The 20103-nt window shown below is 35.8% G+C and overlaps 1 protein-coding gene across 1 annotated transcript; it reads left to right on the forward strand.

Annotated features, from left to right (window-relative positions):
• The first annotated feature begins 10242 nt into the window (after nt 1-10242).
• LOC143236448 (uncharacterized) lies at nt 10243-14763 on the forward strand. Its single transcript, XM_076474706.1, has 4 exons — nt 10243-10363; nt 10734-10896; nt 12609-12780; nt 14203-14763. The coding sequence occupies exons 1-4, from the start codon at nt 10243-10245 to the stop codon at nt 14335-14337; spliced, it is 591 nt and encodes a 196-aa protein (XP_076330821.1). The 3' UTR covers nt 14338-14763.
• The last annotated feature ends 5340 nt before the right edge of the window (nt 14764-20103 follow it).

Consider the following 20103-nt stretch of genomic DNA (forward strand, 5'->3'; position numbering starts at 1 on the left):
TTTTACTTATAAGTAAACAGTTTTTTTCACATCATTAACACATTTCATAGCTCTGGTAGTTATGTAGCTAGTCTAATGTCTACACTTTTGAAAATAATCTTTGGTTTAACCAACTCCGTGGAAGGACCTATCAGTTCTATCAACACCAACTTTGTGTGCACAGATAATATATTCAGACTTGTTTTTAGAATAAAACAAAAATATAAGATGACAACTAAGTTGAAAACAGGTACTTTCTCTAAATATGAACAGCATTTAAGATCACACACATTTTTTTTTAACAAAGACCGATTTGAGATTTTGTTTTTACAATCTTATGATTTTATATCCAAAATTGACAAATTAAGTGGAATACTGGGGAAACAATCTACAATTTACACGATTTTTTCACATGTTTCAGACATTATTGGCTTCTAATGCATCACCAGCTTTCGGAGTTTAAACCACAACTTTAAAATGTTTGTAATAGAGGAATGCACTGTGTGTTAAGTTCCATTTAATTAACATGTAATTATTTCAAAATAACTGTACTTTATTTCAGTTCACTTTATCTGGCGAAAGTCGATTTATTCAGGTAAAGAGTTAAAACTTTCTGTCTTTGCTACAAGTTAGATGTAGATCACCAAATGACAATTAGCAACATTATCAGATTTATACTAAATTTCATGGACACATTAAGGTCGAAACTCTTTATCACACTACAGAAAATGATACGGATCGTTGGTCATTCTGGATCTGAGAAAAATTTTTGCGTTTGAGAGGGTGAAATTTGACGTTATTGTGTAAATATTCAAATGCATATATGTGTATATATTAGCTAATGGAATAGGAAAACCACCATACTGTCCTTTACCACGTGGTCTATTTCTTATTGTTTGTATCGATATTGACAAAAGAGAAGCTATAAGAAAATATTCAACCTCTCAGATTGATTCTGTTGTTCACTGTTTTACACTTTGCTTCATTTTAGAAACTGCTTATTCAGTTTTCTGCAACTTAAAAACATAATTTTGGTGTTTATACTTTATAATCTGTTATTTATTTTATTTTAAACACCCGAGGGATTAAGTTAAATATCTGTACCGCTGCGTTAAGATACGAAGTTATGGTAACCTTCCATTCCACTATTTATACAGGCATTGTACGAATTTGCATAACCTATCTTTCATCATGTTTTATTAATTATTTTTTAGAAACGACCAGGAAAGAGATATAATCTTTATGATATTCTAATAACTTACAATAGCCTCGTTTCTGTAGAAGTCAGAAGGAATTCGTTGATGGAATGTTCTTAGATTATCAAAGATTTTTGTCAGTTTAACAACAATTTCAAGTTTCAATGATGTATTATTAGAAGTAAAACTGCTGGAGTTAATTTCAAGTTGCATTATGTACTATTAAAATTAAAACTGCTGGAGTTAATTTCAAATTGCAATGATGTACTATTAGAATTGAAACTACTAGAGTTAATTTCAAGTTGTAATGATGTTCCATGAAAACTGAAATTACTTGAGTTAATTTCAAATTTCACTAGCAAATATTGATTATAATCAAAACGATTTTATACAAGTTTAATAGGTTTATTACGTTTCAGTGACAACAATTTAGATGCTGTTAAATACACACCTTAGAAATGTTACGGAACGTTAAATGGCCAGGTGGGTTAAGGCGTTCGACACGTCGTCAGAGGGTCGCGGGTTTGAATTCCCGTCGCATCAAAGATGTTCGCCCTTTCAGCCGTGGGGGCGTTATAATGTCACGGTCAATCCCACTATTCGTTGGTAAAAGAGTTGGCGGTGGGTGGTGATGACTAGCTGCCTTTCCTCTAGTCTTATACTGCTAAATTATGGACAGCTAACGCAGATAGTAGCTTTGCGCGAAATTCAAACACAAACAAACAAACACATTAAACTAAAATGTTCTTACATAAGACACACTTTGGGACATCGTGAATACGAAACGAAAAATTACCCTAAAATAGAACAAACAACTTTACGTTGGATTTACTGTTCTTAGTTAATTTGTTTTTTAACTTAGTTTTGTACGGTTGATAAGATGGCTGTGAATAACTCTTTCACCCTCGTTATGACGCCATATTTTTTTAAGAAACGTCTCAATTATTCTCAGAAGTTTGTTTGTTATATACTGATTATACGTGGATTTGATAAATCAGGGCAAAGAGAAGAAGATAAGATATAATGAGGGAAATACCAGTTCGGAGCTATAATTAGATTGGGCTCAGTTCAAAAACAACGCTGTAATAGTTCTTCGTCGATCTGTCTGTTTTTGAGTTTTTCTGGCTTTGTTAACTCCTAGGTATTTTCAAGCTAAGATATATTAGTTATTAATTCGTAAAATGTGACATTAAATATAATAATTAGATCGTTTATTTGCTCTAATGTGCTAGAGATATAAATTATTTGTATATTTTATGTTTTAAGTATAAATATAGATGCTAACTACTTCTCAAGATGTAGATAGTTCAAGTCTTACAAAATCTAATGTTAGCTTTCTCTTCTATGTAACTACTGTACCAGGGTTTTGATGACATATCGTTCTTGACTTAATGTTTGTTACTATACATTTCTGACCGAAGACACTTCAGTAATATAACGGAAAACAAGTGTGAAGAATAAACGCTGTACATGTTTGGAAAGGAATGCTGGAAAGATGATATCTGAACAGTTATGTTGTTTACATTTTAACCCAAATGTACCTTAACCTTTTCAAAATATCTCATCCGTCACATATTTCTTCCAGTATTATCATTATTCGAAATTCTTATAAACGTATCTCTGTAATGAAGGCTTTCTCGTAAACGCTGTTCTTTGTGTTGTCGATTTTTTTCTTTTCTAGTTTACCAATCAGTTGTTAATAGAAGCAGACTCTTCAAAGGTTCTAAGAGGAGCTTGCCTCCTATCCCAGGTCATGCATATCGCAGACCTTTTCTCACATTGTTAGAAAATTTCCTATAAACTTGAGAGAAATCTGTTAAGCCTAACTTATTCTTATCTTTCATAAACTTGCTTGTATGTTTTCTTAGTTGTTACTATTTTTGTTACCTTCGATGGTGTGGGCTATGTTTTAACCGTCGTGTGAGTGTTTGTCGACAAGATTTCACGAAAACAGTTGAATGGAATTTGACTAAAGTTTGTATGTATATATACACACACACATTTGGACTATAATCCAATTTAGAAATATTTAGTTCTTTGAGGTCAAAGTCACAAAAAGATCATGAAAAAAATCCCTATATGTTCAAATAGAACTGATTTTTCACACTATTTTTGCTCTATAACTCAGTAAAAAATTATCGGATATTGATTAAACTTGTGCCAGTATGAGTTGGTAGCATGAGAAAAAACAAAATTTTATTTTCATTTCAGTTTCAACTTTTGCGCTTTTTACATTCTCCCTATTCTCACAGATCAAGCCCTCAGCTGTCTACTCTTGATCCCTGGGTCATTTCGAGCCAGTATACCCCTGACTGCAAATGATTACACATTGTTTCTGTATTCCTCAAGCGTTGAACAGAGATTTGTTCATTGACGAAATTACTACAAAACTTAGTTGTCACAAAAAGATAAACGAGTCTCTCTGACTAAAATAAGTAGATCCACACTACTACGAACATATATATACATTAGTGTCCCCAACTCAAAGAACTTGATCCGCCCCACTAGGAACATATATATAAATTGGTCTCCTCATCTCAAATACCTCGATCCACCCCACTAGGAACATATATATAAATTGGTCTCCCCAACTCAAATAACTCGATCCACCCCACTAGGAACATATATATAAATTGGTCTCCTCAACTCAAATACCTCGATCCACCCCACTAGGAACATATATATAAATTGGTCTCCTCAACTCAAATACCTCGATCCACCCCATTAGGAACATATATATAAATTAGTCTCCTCATCTCAAATACCTCGATCCACCCCACTAGGAACGTATATATAAATTAGTCTCCTCAACTCAAATAACTCGATCCATCCCACTCGGAACGTATATATAAATTAGTCTCCCCAACTAAAATAACTCGATTCACCCCACTAAGAACATATATAAATTAGTCTCCCCAACTCAAATAACTGATACAATGGAGAACAACCCCACCGCGTAGTGGCATAGTGGAATGGTTACGGACTTACAACGCTAGAAACCGAGTTTCGACACCCGTGGTGAGCAGAGCACAGATAACCCATTGTGTAACTTTGCACTTAACTTAAACCAAACGACGAACAAAAAAATTACAATTTTTTTATTAATAAACAATCCAATTCTGGATATTATGTTGATGACAAGCAGAAATATTATTACTAAATGTACTTCCACAGGGTCCTCAAAGTGTCCTAATTTAAGAGAAAATAAAGCCCAAATGAAAAATAACAAGTAGTTTTATTTTTATTTTGTTTTTGAAGTTCAAATATTATGTTGCGATGTTGTCTAGACGCCGTATAATTATTCTCGTGATTCATGGGATGCGTACATTTTACTGACGTCACGACAGTACAAATCCTAACGTTAAGCGTTCCTTATATAACGTCATTTTAGAGTCTACTGACTGAGCGACTGGCAACACATTATTGTATAGTTGTGTAAGTGGTTAAAACAGACAACCGATTCAGGTGGCCTTCAGCTCCCTTTCAAGGAAATTATACACTTTCTAATTTTCGAAGATCCGTAATGGACTAACTGAATTAACAATGTAATGTTAATACATATCATAGGCCTTACATAATTAATTATATCATGCTTCGCCAACTTCTAAAAAAAATGTTGACACCATAATACTTGTTATTTCAAATGACTTGTTTGAATAATGTTCCAACCATTAATGTGTTTGCTGTATCCCAGCTGACCTTGAGAGCTCTAGATATGGCGAATATAACATGATTGAGCTACTATTTTCAAACAAACTTCTAATTCTTGAAAATCCGTAAGAGACTATATAAAGAATATTGTGTACAAAAACGTAGTAGGCTTAATACTAACGTCTTATGTGAAATCTGATTACTTATATCATGTTTCACGGGTTTCTAAAAGATGCTCACACCATAAGAACTTATATATATACGTTATAGTATAATCTGCAAAATCTAAGGTCCACTTGACAAAAGCCAAGCAACGGCGGGCCCGGTTAGTACTGTCTCTCTAGCCGGCAGGATCTCTTCTCAGCTCTTCCTGATGCCCCTCAATTAAATTCAACACATTATCAACTTCTAGGTCATTCGTGACCATCGCGTTGTAATGCCAGACCATATCTCTCGCTCCGTAATCAGGTAATTAATTTATTCTTGCCTTGTTTGAAAACAGCAGTTTCTGACCGCCCCTGGTTATTTTTCGTTCATAATGAACGAAATCATAATTTAACCAAAATTCCTACCATGACCTAAGAGTCCACTTGACTGAAGTCATAAGAAGTTTCAAGTTTTTTGTCACAATGAGCCTTTTCAATTGTGTTTAAAACGAAAGGTTCAATAAATACCCGTTTCATCACATTAATGACAGATCCCGAACAGTATTACACGAAGTTTTAAATTCATTTGATATAGTTGATCTTTATCGATATAGTTTTTTCATTAACCGACAATTCACTTGGTCTAGAACAGGGGTGTGCAACATTTTTCGTCGGTGGGCCATATAACCAACTTCATCAATCAAGCGGGGCCACATAAAAAACAAGCTTATTCGTGTACATGCACAATAAATTAAAAAAAATTCTCAAAATGCAAGCAATAATATTTTATATTTTTGCATGAGTGATCATTTTAGTGCGACACTTGAAATTTACAGTCCTTGCAGAGCTTGTCAATATCAGCTTTGACAGAAGTGGTTGCCACTCTTAACTGACTGGTCAAATGTTCATCAGTCAGCTGACTTCTACATTTGGTTTTGATGAGCTTCATTTTGGAGAAAAATTGCTCACAGCAGTAGGTGCTACCAAAAAGGGAGGCAATTCTTTGTGCATGACGGGACAAATTGGGAAACTTTTCACGTACACAGAGTTTGTAAAAGTCTAGCAAACTGTTTTCAGAGAATTTCCTTTTAGTGTCCATGTCAGCCTGCAGTTCAATGAGTTCCATTTGGCAATCATCAGGACTGTCTTCCACTGCCAAATCAAAAGGTTGAGCGAACAATTTCAATCTAATTTCAGTTTGTCTGAAATCTGGAAATCTGTTTGCAAACTCATCACGCAGCTTTTGTACACTGGTTCCATATTTGGTGCAATCCAGATTAGGAAATTCCAGTTTCCTGGTTGCAAGACATGTAAAATGGGTCAATATGGCTCTTCTCAACTGAACCTGGAAAAGTTCCAATTTCTTCTCAAAAGCACAAATATGCTCAAACAACTTATTCACAAGTTGACTTTTTCCCTTGTAGTTTTAAGTTTAAATCAGACAGATGCTGTGTAATGTCTGTGAGGAATGCTAAGTCATTCAGCCAGTTCTCATTGCTCAAGAAGTCCACATTCTGACGTTTGCTCTCCATGAAGAACTTAATCTCCTCTCGCAGATTCCAGAATCTCTTCAAAGTAGCAGCTCTACTAAGCCAACGTACAGCAGAGAAGTACAAAACATCTGAATACTCACTGTCCAGCTCATCTAAAAAAGTTTTAAATTGTCGATGATTTAATCCTCGTGTTCGAATATAATTTACGCATTGGACGACATTTTTCATGACTTCTGCAAAATCCAAGAGAGCTTGTGCACCAAAGTTTCATGCACAAAGAATTGCCTCCCTTTTTTGGTAGCACCTACTGCTGTGAGCAATTTTTCTCCAAAATGAAGCTCATCATATGCAATGGCTTACAACTACGTCTTGTGCTCCAATTGCAGTTAGAAATTTCTTGGTGAATCCATTTGTCCTACCTGTCATGGAAGGTGCACCATCTGTTGTAACACCACATAATTTATAAGGATTCAGTTCAAACTTTTCTACAACCTTAAGCACTTGTTCACAAATATCCTGTCCTGTGGTTGTGGAGGAAAGGCTTGCCATATCTAAAAACTCTTCGAAAACATCAAAGCCTGCAGTAACAGCTCTGATGAAAATGACAAGTTGGGATGTGTCATTGATATCAGTGCTTTCATCCAAAGCCAGACTGAAAGCTTCACACGAATTCAATCTCTCTTTCAAAGTTTCTTTGATGTCCTCTGAAAGATCTTTTGTCCTGCGTGAGACAGTAAAGCGGGAAAGGCTAGTTTGCTCCACCAAATATTTTTCTCTGGACATGCATATTCTGTGAATATTGTTAAACAATTTTAATAAATTCTCCATCACTGAAAGGCTTTCCTTTTCTGCCATACATTCACAAAGCTTAAAACTCAGTTTTGTCACCAGTTCTGAATTTTTCTTGAAAGTGGTAAAACACCTTGTTGCTTTTCAATGGATGTTTTAAATGTTCAATTTGTCCTTTCGTGCCTGACCAACAATTTCATCAAACTGGGAGGAGTGCTTAGTTGCGTAATGTCGCTTAATATTGTACTCTTTCATGACTGCAATTGTAGTTTGACAGACGAGGCAGACAACACCTTGATTATGTGGGACAACAAGATATTTTGTGCACCATTCACTGTTGAATAACCTTCCCTCATCATCAATTTTTCGTTTCTTAACTGCTGACATTTTACTAGCCCTGAAATCAAAACAAAAATTATTCTCACGAAAATAGCAAAGTAGAAAAAACATAGAATTTATTTACACATGGAACCTCTTATGGACAGAAACACATGTTTCTAAATTGGCATCCCGATCATAGCCTTCCGGTACTTAAATTAATTGAGAATAGCAAAATACAGTGTGACCTCGCCTATTCGCGGTTCGCCATTCGCGGCCCCGCATATTCGCGGGTTATGCGCGAACTGCGTTTTGTAGGTCACAGAGACTGAAAGGGCTTTTCGAGAGATTTCTGTTGTATTTACTCAATCAAGACGTTTTATCAATTGTCGTCTTCACCAAACAAGATTGACTGTTATTGGCTGACTGCCTCAGCTTCCCCAACAACGCAAACGGCAAAGCACAGCCCGGTAACGCACGGTACAATTTAGTGAAATACATAACAGTATGCAATATTGCTACATTATTACTGCATCAATGAGTATAAGTATCATTAGTGTTTGGGAAGCATTTCATATAGTATATAATCGCATACATATACGTTTTAAAACTGCGTCCAATATTCGCGGTTTTTCGCTATTCGCGGGAGGGTAAAGAACGTAACCCCCGCGAATAACGAGGTCACATTGTACATAGAATCAGATGCATCTGAAAGCAAAAAATTTTAATAAATTCAGTAAAGTCACAACAATATGCTAAATAATAATCAATTTACCTTCAATCTCTTGTAGTAACTGTAAAAGGTAATAAAATTTTCACCAATAATGAATGACGGACAGCAGAGGTTAGGGGAAAATTGTCGCCAGCGGGCGAAGGCGAGGTTCAGGACATGACGTTGAGTCGTAGACAATAGTGCTAGTGCACGTCACCTAGTTATGCCCTAAGGAGGCCGACCAATCGAATTCGGCCTGCTCCTCTCTAGCAAAGATAATTTTAGAAGTTTGTCGAGTCGAAGCCTGGGAATCCCGTAGGATCGATGCTTTTAAAAATATTCCATTTGCGTTGGATTACAGATCAGGCCACATGGTTAGATTACAACAACTAGGGCCACACTAAATGGCTTGGCGGGCCGGGTTGTGGCCCGCGGGCCGCCTGTTGCACACCCCTGGTCTAGAATAATCTGTGCTAATTTGTATCAGTCTCGTGTAGATAAAATACCAGTGTCTCAACAAAATACATCCAGTTTTACGAAAATCGGTTATGTTCCATTTCCTCACAGTGATCATAATATTGTTGAAAGTATAGTGAGTTTTTCCCGTGCTCCACGAGAGCCTGATGTGTGGTTGTTTAATAATAAACTACTAGTGAATGTGAACTATACTAGAAATATTGAATTACTAATTGAAAGAAGTAATCGCAGAGAAGCTTATAAAAATAATATAACTGCTTGGTACGATCAGTTATTTAGTGATATTTATCTTGCTACTCGTAAATATGCAAAAATAGAAGCTCAAAACCGTCAGTATAAGCTTGCACGACTAAATTCAAAGTTACGTAGGGAGAACAATTACTTGTCGAAAGACGCTCAGCGTGATCCTAAGTACGCCTGTTACTTGGAATAACAAATAATCGGTCTACAGCTAGTCAGCATAGAAGGAGCCCCAGTTCGGGCACGTGTTAAATGGTTTGAAGAGGGAGAAAGGAGTACACGGTACTTTTTTCGTACAGAAAATAATAGACAGAGTAAGAAATACATTCGGAAATTGTATTATGACAATAATGTGCCATGTACAGCTATAACAGATATTTTAAACTGTGTATATTCTTACTACCGGAACTTGTATGGATGCAGCGATACCGATAGGGACCTTACGTTTACATTCTTGTCTAAATTAACTGAAAAGTTGTCTTCCGTCAATCGTGAATCTTGCGAAACTTCCATTTCATCGGAAGAAGTATTAAATGCATTGAAAGTAATGAAGAATGGTAAATCTCCCGGTTTCGATGGCTTCACCACAGAATTTTTCCAGATTTTTATGCCTCTTATTGTGGACGACTATGTTAAGTTGTTAAATCAGATGTACTCGCAAAACCAGTTACTACCAGTTACGAGAAAAGAGTTAATTGTTTTGCTACCTAAAGGAGGAGACAATACTAAATTACAAAACTGGAGACCCATAACTCACTTGCAAAATTCTATCCCGTGTTCTGACTGCGTTTGTCACGTGTTATTGCTAGAATCGTTTCCATAGACCAACATGTTGTGTTTCTGGTAGGGATATCATTACCACTCCACTGGAGTTACGTTCTATAATGGAATATTTGGATTTAGAGGGTGAGGGTAGGATTCTGGTCTCTGTTGGTCAAATGCAAGCATTCGATAGAGTTGATCATTCATACATGTTTGCAGTTCTTTGTCGAATGGGATTTGGCGCCAATTTCTGCAATTGGATAAGATTATGTTATACCAACATCACTGGTCTCGTTAAATGTAATGGATATCTGACAATGAAATTTATTATTTCTAGAGGGATAAGATAGAGGTGCTCTTTGTTGGCATTACTGTATATTCTTTGTACAGAACCTTTAAGAGAAGCCTTGGTACATAACCCACAAATTAGAGGTATTTCTCTCAAATACAGTAATATCTGTTCGACTTCACTGGTATACATGCATGCTGATGATACTCAGATAACAGTGTCTGACGCTGACTCTCTTATTGCCATACAAGAAGCATGTAGTGATTATAAACGGGCATCTGGTAGCAAAGTAAACTGGGAAAAAAGTAAAGGTGTGTGTGTGGTTGGGCTCATTAGCTGATAACCAGGAATTACAGATGGGTAAAATGACTATTGGAAATGACCCTTTAAAAATTTTGGGTATTCAGTTCCATCCGAATGCGGGAGAAAAGCATGGTCTGAACTGGGAAGTATTGTGTCAGAGAATAATACGCGTGTTGGTTGCTTGGAGATATCGGAGTCTGTCATTGAAAAGCAAAGTTATGGTTGTGAACTCGTTAGCTTTCAGTACTGTTTGGTATTATATCATGGTCTTGCCGATGGAAAATAGGATTTAGCTGTCAATTAAACATGATATTTTACGGTGTATATGATGTGGTGGAGTACATGAAGTTCGTTATGAAGTTTTGGTTTCTTCGAAAGACAAAGGTGATCTCAATTTAACAGACATCAAGATGAAAAAGGCGGCGTTTAGGTTAAAATGGTTCTTCAGATCAGCAGATTACAACACATTTCCATCTCTGTTTATCCTTTTTGCTCATCTTTTAGACAAGTATGGCGATTTAAATCTTGGGCAGGATGTGTGGTATTGTGGCATTCTTCCACGACACACGATGAATGTTCTTACATTTTTTTGTGAAAGTATTATAGGCATATAAAACACTCGTTAACTGTCGTTGAATCTTCCCATATAATACCGAAATTGTTTTCCGATAACCACTGTTTGTCAATGTTTTTGTTCCCACTATGGGATTAAGTACATTCTATAATAAAAATTTTATTAACGCGGGACTAATTCGCTTAAGGGACTTCACTTACGAATTTGTCCCTCGTTGGCTTCCCTTAAAAACTATTATCGAGTTATGTCAGGATGTATCTGAAAGTGTGATACCTGTTCAAGTCAGACAGTATTACAAAAAGTTATATGATGCTATTTCAGAAGAATGGAAAGACTTGGTTGAAAGAGATTCCCCAATTACAGGTACGACAAAATTTATTTTTGAGATGTGTGATTCAGATGACGAAAATATTATCCACTTAAATGGTCTTCCTGTTAGAAAACTGATTAAATTAATATACCAGAACTCCATCCCCGCTACTGAAGAAATTACTGCTTGGAAATATATTTTAGTAGATAGTAACTGGGAAAAAATACATAAATATACTTATCACCCATTTAAGGACTCTGTCTTTACTGATGTGGATTATTTATTTTATCACAGTGCTTTAATGACGAACAATAAACTTGTTCATATGTAAAAACACTATACCGGTTTACGTACATTATGTGGTAAAGACACTGAAACAGTGAACATTTATATTGCCTGTGTCCAATGGTTCAACCCTTATGGGCATTAGTTTTTGACACAATTTTCTTTATCACTCAAAAAGCAGTACCAGTTAATAAGAAAAAGCAAATTGTTGTACAGGGCTTCCTAGACGGATTACGAAAAGTTGACAGCCGACAATATATGTTTTTGATTACTTTAGCTAAATATTGTATTATGACTGTTAGGAAAATTTGTTTGGCCAAAAATATTCATTTAAATCTGTTGTCCTTTTATAAGACTAAGTTAAGAAAGAAAATAAGTTGTGGTTATACGAAATATGTTATTCGTAATAATATCGATCGATTTTATTCTAAACTTGTTCGTTCTTCTTCAGAACGAAATATTATTGTTGTATGCCCTTTGATATGAACTATTACAGATAGTATGAGGTGTATTTAATTGTACAAAACTGTTAATTTGATGTTTGTACATGTCTTGTTTGTAATATATGTGATTATGAGGTCTCTTCAGGAGGATTCTTAAATTAAAAACAAAGTTTGGATGTCCTGTTGCAGCTAAATAGTTTGAATATCTTGTCTTTAATTATCACAGCTAACGAGTTCGAGCTTTTTTATTTAGTTATTTATTACTGTTAAAAAGTTTGAATTGTTTTTCTCCATTGTTACATCTAAGTGGTATAATATTATACAATAGGTTGTTTTTTCCCTTATACATCGATAGTAACTTAACTCATAGTTACTTTGGAGTATGGTAACAACAACAGTAAATTTAGTTGTTGTTGTTGTTGTTTTGAATTAAGCACAAACTACACAATGGGTTATCTGTGCTCTGCCCACCACAGGTATCGAAACCCGGTTTTTAGCATTGTAAGTCCACAGACGTACCGCTGAGCCACTGGAGAGGCTAGTAAGTTTAGTAGACTAGTGGTTAAGGAATTATTAATGCAATATTTAATGTATTCAGTTAGTTATATACGTTCGTTCAATGTTTCGAACTATCTTCCAAGTTTAGCAGGCATGTCCAGAAGCGTAACAGTGGTCGTAGCTTACATCATGTCTGTGACGTCACTGGACCACAAGACTGCTCTGAAGGCTGTGCGAGGAGCTAGAAACGTGGCTAACCTTAACTTTGGCTTTCAGAAACAATTACAAGATTTTGAAGCCAGGAAGCTTTCTGAGGTGAGTTGACAGGACCATCACCCTGAGCGCCCACTGTCATCCAGATAAGGCGCCTGTGAGAAGGATGTTGAAGGAACAGGAAACACACGTAGTTCTTGTAAGGGGGAGCAGGGCAACAGGGAGAGTTGTTTCCCCGTAGAATTAAAAACATAATTACTTCTTTATTCATTCATAACATGTATATAATTTTTAAATCAATTAACAATTTCACACTTCTTCCATCTTTTTGGCCCGGCGTGGCCAAGCGTGTTAAGGCGTACGACTCGTAATCGGAGGGTCGCGTGTTCGCATCCCTGTCGCGCCAAACATGCTCGCCCTTTCAGCCGTGGGGGCGTTATAATGTGACGGTCAATCCCACTATTCGTTGGTAAAAGAGTAGCCCAAGAGGTGGCGGTGGGTGGTGATGACTAGCTGATTTTTTGCCACTAATATTCGGTACGTATATGTCAATTATATTTATCTGAAATTATCGTAAGGCCTAAGAAACGTAGATGTCTGTTGTGTGAAAGTGTTTTGAGTCTATAGAACTGTCGATCGATTAGGCCTCGTTCAGCGCAAGAGAAAAAAAGCGATAGTATCTATGTAATTTTTTAACATTTGGAAACAGCTTGACCAGGCATTGTCGTAAATATACGTGTTAACAAGATTATTCATGGTGGGCAGAGCACAGATATCCCATTGTGTATCTTCGTGCTTAACTACAAACAAACCTTTCCCTAGGCCCGACATGGCCAGGTGGTTCAGACACTCGACTTGTAATCTAAGAGTCGAGGGTTCGAATTCTCACACCAAACATGCTCGCCCTTTCAGCCGTGGGGGCATTATAAGTGACGGTCAATCCCACTATTCATCGGCAAAAGAGTAGCCCAAGAGTTGGCGGTGGGTGGTGATGACTAGCTGATTTTTTCTTTGGTCTACCGCTGTAAATCAGAGGCGGCTGTTTCCCACCATTCGTCTTCTCCCCTTTATATAGACACTGTTACACCATGAGCCACAAAGATTAGAGGGAAGGCAGCTTGCCAACATCACCTACCGCCAACTCTTTAGCTACTCTTCTACCAACAAATAATGGGATTGATCGTAACTATAAAGCCCCTGCAGCTGAATGGGCGAGCATGATCGATGTGATGGAGACTTGAACTCACGACTAGCAGATTGCGAGAGTCGAGCAGCCTGATCACTAGACCATGATAGTTAAAGACGATAATATGCCAGCAAACAGACATATAATCAAGTAACTATAAGAGCCCCCTCTAGTGGCACAGCTGTGTGTGTGCAGACTCATAACGCTAGAAACCGAGTTTCGATACCCGTGGTGGGCAGAGCAGAAATAGCTCATTGTGTGGCTTTGTGCTTAATTACAAACAAAAAAACTACAGGTAAACAGAGTTAACTAATCTGTCTTCTTGCTTTCTGTTGTAGGAAAGAAAACGATTAAGAAACAAGTTTACGTTGGAGTCACTCGAACGAGACGAAGAGGAGTGTAAGAAACACGTGCTACTTTATAACAATGCCATGGCGCCCCAGAACCCCAGCACCTCGACTGGTGTTTCCTAAAAAAGATACCCCTTTGTATTCTGATTTAAAACCACTTAAACATCTTGAAAGTTTAACCAACGTTGTTGTTTTTTAATGACGTCTTCTGCGAGTATATTTTAATCAGTCAATTAATGTAAGTTCTTTTGCCACTAGTGGGTCCTCTAAGCTTCTATATACCACGACCTCAACTTCAACTGGAGCTTAGGATTGGAGGCTTTCATTTTGTCTTTCACAGTCAGTGGGGTTTCCTTCTAAAATCTGTGCACAAGCAAAACATTTATACGTAGGTATTACGCAAGTATTGACTCGTTGCTAGGTTTCTCAAATAATTACTGAATATTGGAAGTCAGGTATGTCTCCATCAGTGTGTTTTATCCATGACGTATTCTTAGATATGTGTGTAATTCGTTCATTTAATTAGGTTTATAGGAACATTAAAGGAGAACTAGTGTTTGTCTGTTGTTTTTTTTAATTTCGCACGAGGGCTATCTGCGCTAGCCGTCTCTAATTTAGCAGCGTAAGACCAGAGGGAAGACAGCTAGTCATCACCACTCACCGCCTCTTGGGCAACTCTTTTACCATCGAATAGTAGGATTGATCTTCACATTATAACATCACCATTGTTGAAAGGGCGAGCATGTTCAGTGTGACAGGGATTCGAACCCGCGACCCTCAGATTACGAGTGGAGTGCCTTAACCATCTGGCCAGGAAACTAGTGATTTACTTCGTGTTACTCGTTAAGGTCTTACTCTAAGTGTAAAGCCTGCACAATGTAAGATATAATTTGTAAAATACAAAGGAGGTGAATTCATAAAAACACAAACTAATCTTGGCCTACTTGACGGTGTTGTTTGTTGTGTTACTGGCCATTTCGGATGTAAAATAAGACACGTTCGTTGTTGCAAGACTTAATAGCAGCGACCCTCAGTGGCACAGTGGCATGTCTATGGGCTCACACTGCTGAAAACCGGGTTTCGACACCTGTGTTAGGCACAGCATAGATAGCGCATTGTGTAGCGTTGTGCGTAATTCTAACCAACAAATCTTCGTTATATAACGAAACTTTGTTTCAAGCGAAACATAACACAGTATTGTTGTTGTTTTTTGTAGCCTCTGTTTTTCAAAGCCCTTATTCTTTGTATTTTGGTTAAAGTCGTACAAATATCTATTCTTGTACTCATCATAAGCCGAGAAACAAACAGTTTTGTAAAGGTTTGCGGTATTAGTGCTCGTTCTATTTCTCTAGTAAGTGTTTCTCTTTAAGTTGCTATCTAAAGAAAACAAACAAACAGGAAGATATTTTGTTATGATATATTCAAGGCTGTAGCTATAGTGACAGCAACAGTGACGTTATGTGATGGTGTGATAATTGAGCTAATAATAATAAAAACATTGTACAGTTCTGATGTTTTTCTGCGACGTACTTCATAATAAGTGTAAGAATGAAGCGAAAACTGTAAGTATTTTGGGGTCAATTTGTTCCAACTGGAGACACTTTCAATGTTTCTGTACTGAAATATATTCAGTGGCGGCGCCAGGATATTTTCGTTGGGGGGGCTGAGGTAAACTGTGGAGGAGCTTCCCAAAATGCCATCAATATGAAGTATAGATGGTAAATTATAATAATGTAAATACCAATGTACATTTCAGAAAGGTATGCTATTTTGAACTGCATTTTCAATGCAATTTTCATTGGAAACTCATATCCTGATTAATAATTTGTTTATGAAAATATGCGTATACGTAAAAGAGGAAGCTCACCTAAATTCCACCCAATGTAATACATAATAATAAAGATAATCATAATTAGCTTAGATTGAACATTTAATATACCATTAAGAGTAAAGCCACAAATCAAAAGAAATGTGACATAAAGACATAGTTTACATAGCAGAAACGAATTATCCCATGTGAAGTTAATACACTTTGAGGAAAAGTAAGGTCACTATCAGGCTAACTATCTTTCAGTACATTGCTATGGGACGCATAACACATACTTCCGTCTTAATAAAGACGTTGAGTTCTACAGATCTATGTCTCTTTGATGTTAATTGTTAAGCAACAACGACGATTGTGTTTTCCATATTTTATGAATATATGTAGGTAACAATATGTGGGGGGGGCTGAGGGGCTTGGCTCATTTGGGGGCTCAAGCCCCCCTGGCGCCGCCACCGAATGTATTCAAATTGTAGTATAGAGTTTACGATTGTTTGAACTTCGTTCAAAACTACACGAGAACTATCTGCTTCATTAATTTAGCAATTGGTTACTATTTTACCAACGAATTGTGAAAATTACTGTTACTTTATAACAGCCCCATGCCTAAATAGGCGAGTATGTTCGATATAACGGGAATATTTACCCACAACCCTCAGACTGCAAATCGAGCGCCCTAACCACCAAACCATACTAGATCCTACGAATATCGAAACCCGATTTTTAGCATTATAAGCTTCAGACTTACCTCTTTGCCACCAGGGTTCTGCATTTAGATTATTTCTCTGGGTATAACCATGTGTAAGTAAAAAAACAAGAACAAACGATTTCAATGATTACGTTGTTATTTTTATTTCTCAGCTTCACCACCTACCAATAATAATATTAAATATCTGAAATACAATGAGCTTATTTAGTAATAGTGATAAAAGTCACGCTAGATTGTGGCTTGCTTTTTTTTTAATTTGTCCTAATTCCTTCCTTTTCAAATTCGAGGCGGTTTTCAATTTCAATAAGACAACATCTGTTAAGCGTGTTTTTAAAAATAGCATTTAATTTCAATAAGACAAACATGCTCGTTAAGCCGTGGGGTGTATAATTTAGGTCAATCCCACTATTCGTTGGTAAAAGAGTAGCCCAAGAGTTGGCGGTGGGTGGTTGTTAAGCATCTTTGCTAGGTTTTAAAGCTTCAAATCAAAACAAACAAACAAACAACTAATAAATATTTATTATTGTTATGTAGCATAAGAGCGTCATATCTTGAACTAGTAAAATGAAATGTTCATTGAAAAACAAAATATTTTTGGCCTTCAAGCTTACCACTGAGCCTTTGTAGGGTGGTGAGGTTTCCACACTTTAAGAATCATTCTCTCATGTTATAATGAATCATCTCCTATTGTCCATGATGACGAGATACCCACTTGAAGTAAAAATGTATTTTAAACATGGCTGGTACGGGTATTAAAACTTTAATTAAAATCAAGTTTTAATGCCCATGCTATCCGTCTTTATAATGTTTTAATGTCTTATAATTTGATGAAGTGTAACTAGTAATATTAATGTTAAGATATTAATAATTAATGTTGGAAATATTGGAAGCACGAATTAAATCATAACTTTACGTAGAGATCTCTATATAGCTCATCATACAAAGGATACATCGATGGAATTTCACTAGGAACCTACATGTTTGAGGAAAACAAATAACACTACATTTTTACCTCACATTTTATACTTGTTACGTAGTTTTCAAGTAATATTTCTGTTAGCATTACATTTTTTCCTGTAAATATATAATACAAAATGTAAAACTATTTTATTTTTATACTTATTGATTAACTCAGCAGATAATAACAAAATATATCTTAGTTACTGAGGTACATAGAGTTAACAATCTTTTTTGTATTTCCTGACACACTGTTTCTTTATGTCTATTATTTAATTGTTTCAAAAAAAAAAAAAAAACACTGAATTTGCAGAAGAGTTTACAATATTTTGGTTTTTAGATTTTGTCTCCAATTATAATTTACAATTTTTAACTTACTAACATTTTTCTCTCAAAACTATCAGATATTTGGAGCCTCATAATAAACATAGACAACATTTTTTACGTTATTTCTTGATGTCAACAAGTCTTCATACTTATGATACTAAAATATGGTTTCGATAACCATGATGGGCAAAGAACAGATGACAGTGTAGCTTTGCATATAATATCAAACAACGACTTTTTTACGTCACCTTCTCAGTTCATACTTTTCTGTGATTTCATTTTCGAGATGGCGCTTGTATAAGGCCTTGGAGCGTCACATTTTTTATCTCAAACTGATTTAGTATGTGGGTGAGAGTGTATTTGGAGTTTCTCTAATTTGATTCAAGGTAAGTTTTACTATTTTGTCATATTCTTCTTTCTAAAAATAAAAACAACTACAGCAATTTATAATAATATTTAAGGTCAAAAACATTTTTTGTCTCGCTTTATTAAACCAGTTTCTGTATTAATATCGCGTGTTCAGTAATATAGTATAAGTTATAACGTAGTTTTGTTGGAATAGCAGATTGCAATCGTCCATGGTACAAATTGTTCGACAACTACTGTGTGGTTAATAACTGAACTAATTTTGAGGCTAGAAGCAACTCGCGTTTTTTAACACTTTTTATGTTATTACTTTGCATTATAAAAGAATGTAAAATAATTTGTTTTCACTGTCAATAAAAAAGAATAAAAGTTATATTATTTAGTAGATAAACTAGTACCTTGAATACCTTTGGTAATTATTATTATTTTGATCACTACTTTTGAGAAAGTGAATGAAAACGATACTGTCAGACGTCATAAATGATAAATCATTTAAGTTTTCCTTTTAGGCATATTGACATATTGACAAAGTCGAAAGTTTAATGAGTTTGTTTGTTTTTTAGAAAATAAGAAAAGTTAATTTATGTTCGGATGTACCACTCTGTATATTTGATGTTAGAAAGAAAAATTAAATAACAGTATTTTAAAATTTGCTTCGCGAAGCACACAGATCGGTTCGTCTACGCTGATTTGATTTTGAAATCTTGCAAGGTGCGTCTTTGTTTCTTTTAACTTTGAGTGCATTGTTTAAGTAATAACTTTGTATCAGAGTGCTGTGATATCTAACTTGGTTGTTAATTTTTGTTTCTTCTGTTATTGTCTTTGGTCAATTGGTGAGCCTGTACCATTATAACGGTTTATGATATTACAAATATCGTGAAATAAGTCTTAATACTAAAATAGTAGTTACCACCAGGGAAGATTGAGAAAACAGTGGACACTACTGTCGTTATTAACAGTGAGGCTTGGTAAGGACCTAAGGCTGTAGACTTCAATAAATATGGATATAATAATTAACATCTGAAAACAACAGTAACGTCTCGTATTTGGATCTATTGTTTAAAATCTGAATCAAACTTATTGTCACCATAATCTCTAATAATACTTATTTACCTACCATTAGTATAGCTTAGAAACATATCTACATTAACGCTACTTAAGTTTCTTTTGAGCTTAATTTCTAAAAACAGAATTCACGTGATACATTTCTGGGAAAAAAAATATCATAGAAAAAAAATGGAATCTTGGCGTTTCTTTTTCTTACTTTTTAAGTTATTGGTTATTTTTGGTTTTTCTGTTGCCCCGCCATCTTCCGAAGGTTGTTATTTTTGTGGGTAGTGGGTGTTTGATAATACAGTAGTTAATTTGATTTTTTACCTTCTTCCACCCACACTTGTAATTAGTTTGGTTTGTTTATTTTGAATTTCGCGCAAAGCAGTGTAATTTAGCAGTGTAGGACTAGAGGGAAGGCAGCTCGTCATCACCACCCACCGCCAACTTTTGGGCTACTCTTTTACCAACGAAAAGTGTGGTTGACCGTCACTATATAACGCCCCATGGCTGAAAAGGCGAGCATGTTTGGTGGAACGGGGATTCGAACCTGCGACGTTCAGATTACGAGCCGAATGTCGTAATCACCTGGCCTTGCCGGGCCCTTATAATTAGTAGAGCGCCTTAAAGGAGAACTCGTGGTCTTTCGCTTTTTTTT

Source organism: Tachypleus tridentatus, chromosome 13 (genome assembly GCF_004210375.1).
Source record: "Tachypleus tridentatus isolate NWPU-2018 chromosome 13, ASM421037v1, whole genome shotgun sequence".
NCBI classification, from domain to species: Eukaryota; Metazoa; Arthropoda; class Merostomata; order Xiphosura; family Limulidae; genus Tachypleus; species Tachypleus tridentatus.

Coding starts and splice junctions, on each gene's coding strand:
- LOC143236448 (XM_076474706.1), top strand. CDS start 10,243: ATGCATGCTGATGATACTCAGATAACAGTGTCTGACGCTGACTCTCTT. Junction 10,897..12,608: donor AATCTTGGGCAGGATGTGTG/GTATTGTGGCAT, acceptor CTATCTTCCAAG/TTTAGCAGGCATGTCCAGAA. Junction 12,781..14,202: donor AAGCCAGGAAGCTTTCTGAG/GTGAGTTGACAG, acceptor TTTCTGTTGTAG/GAAAGAAAACGATTAAGAAA.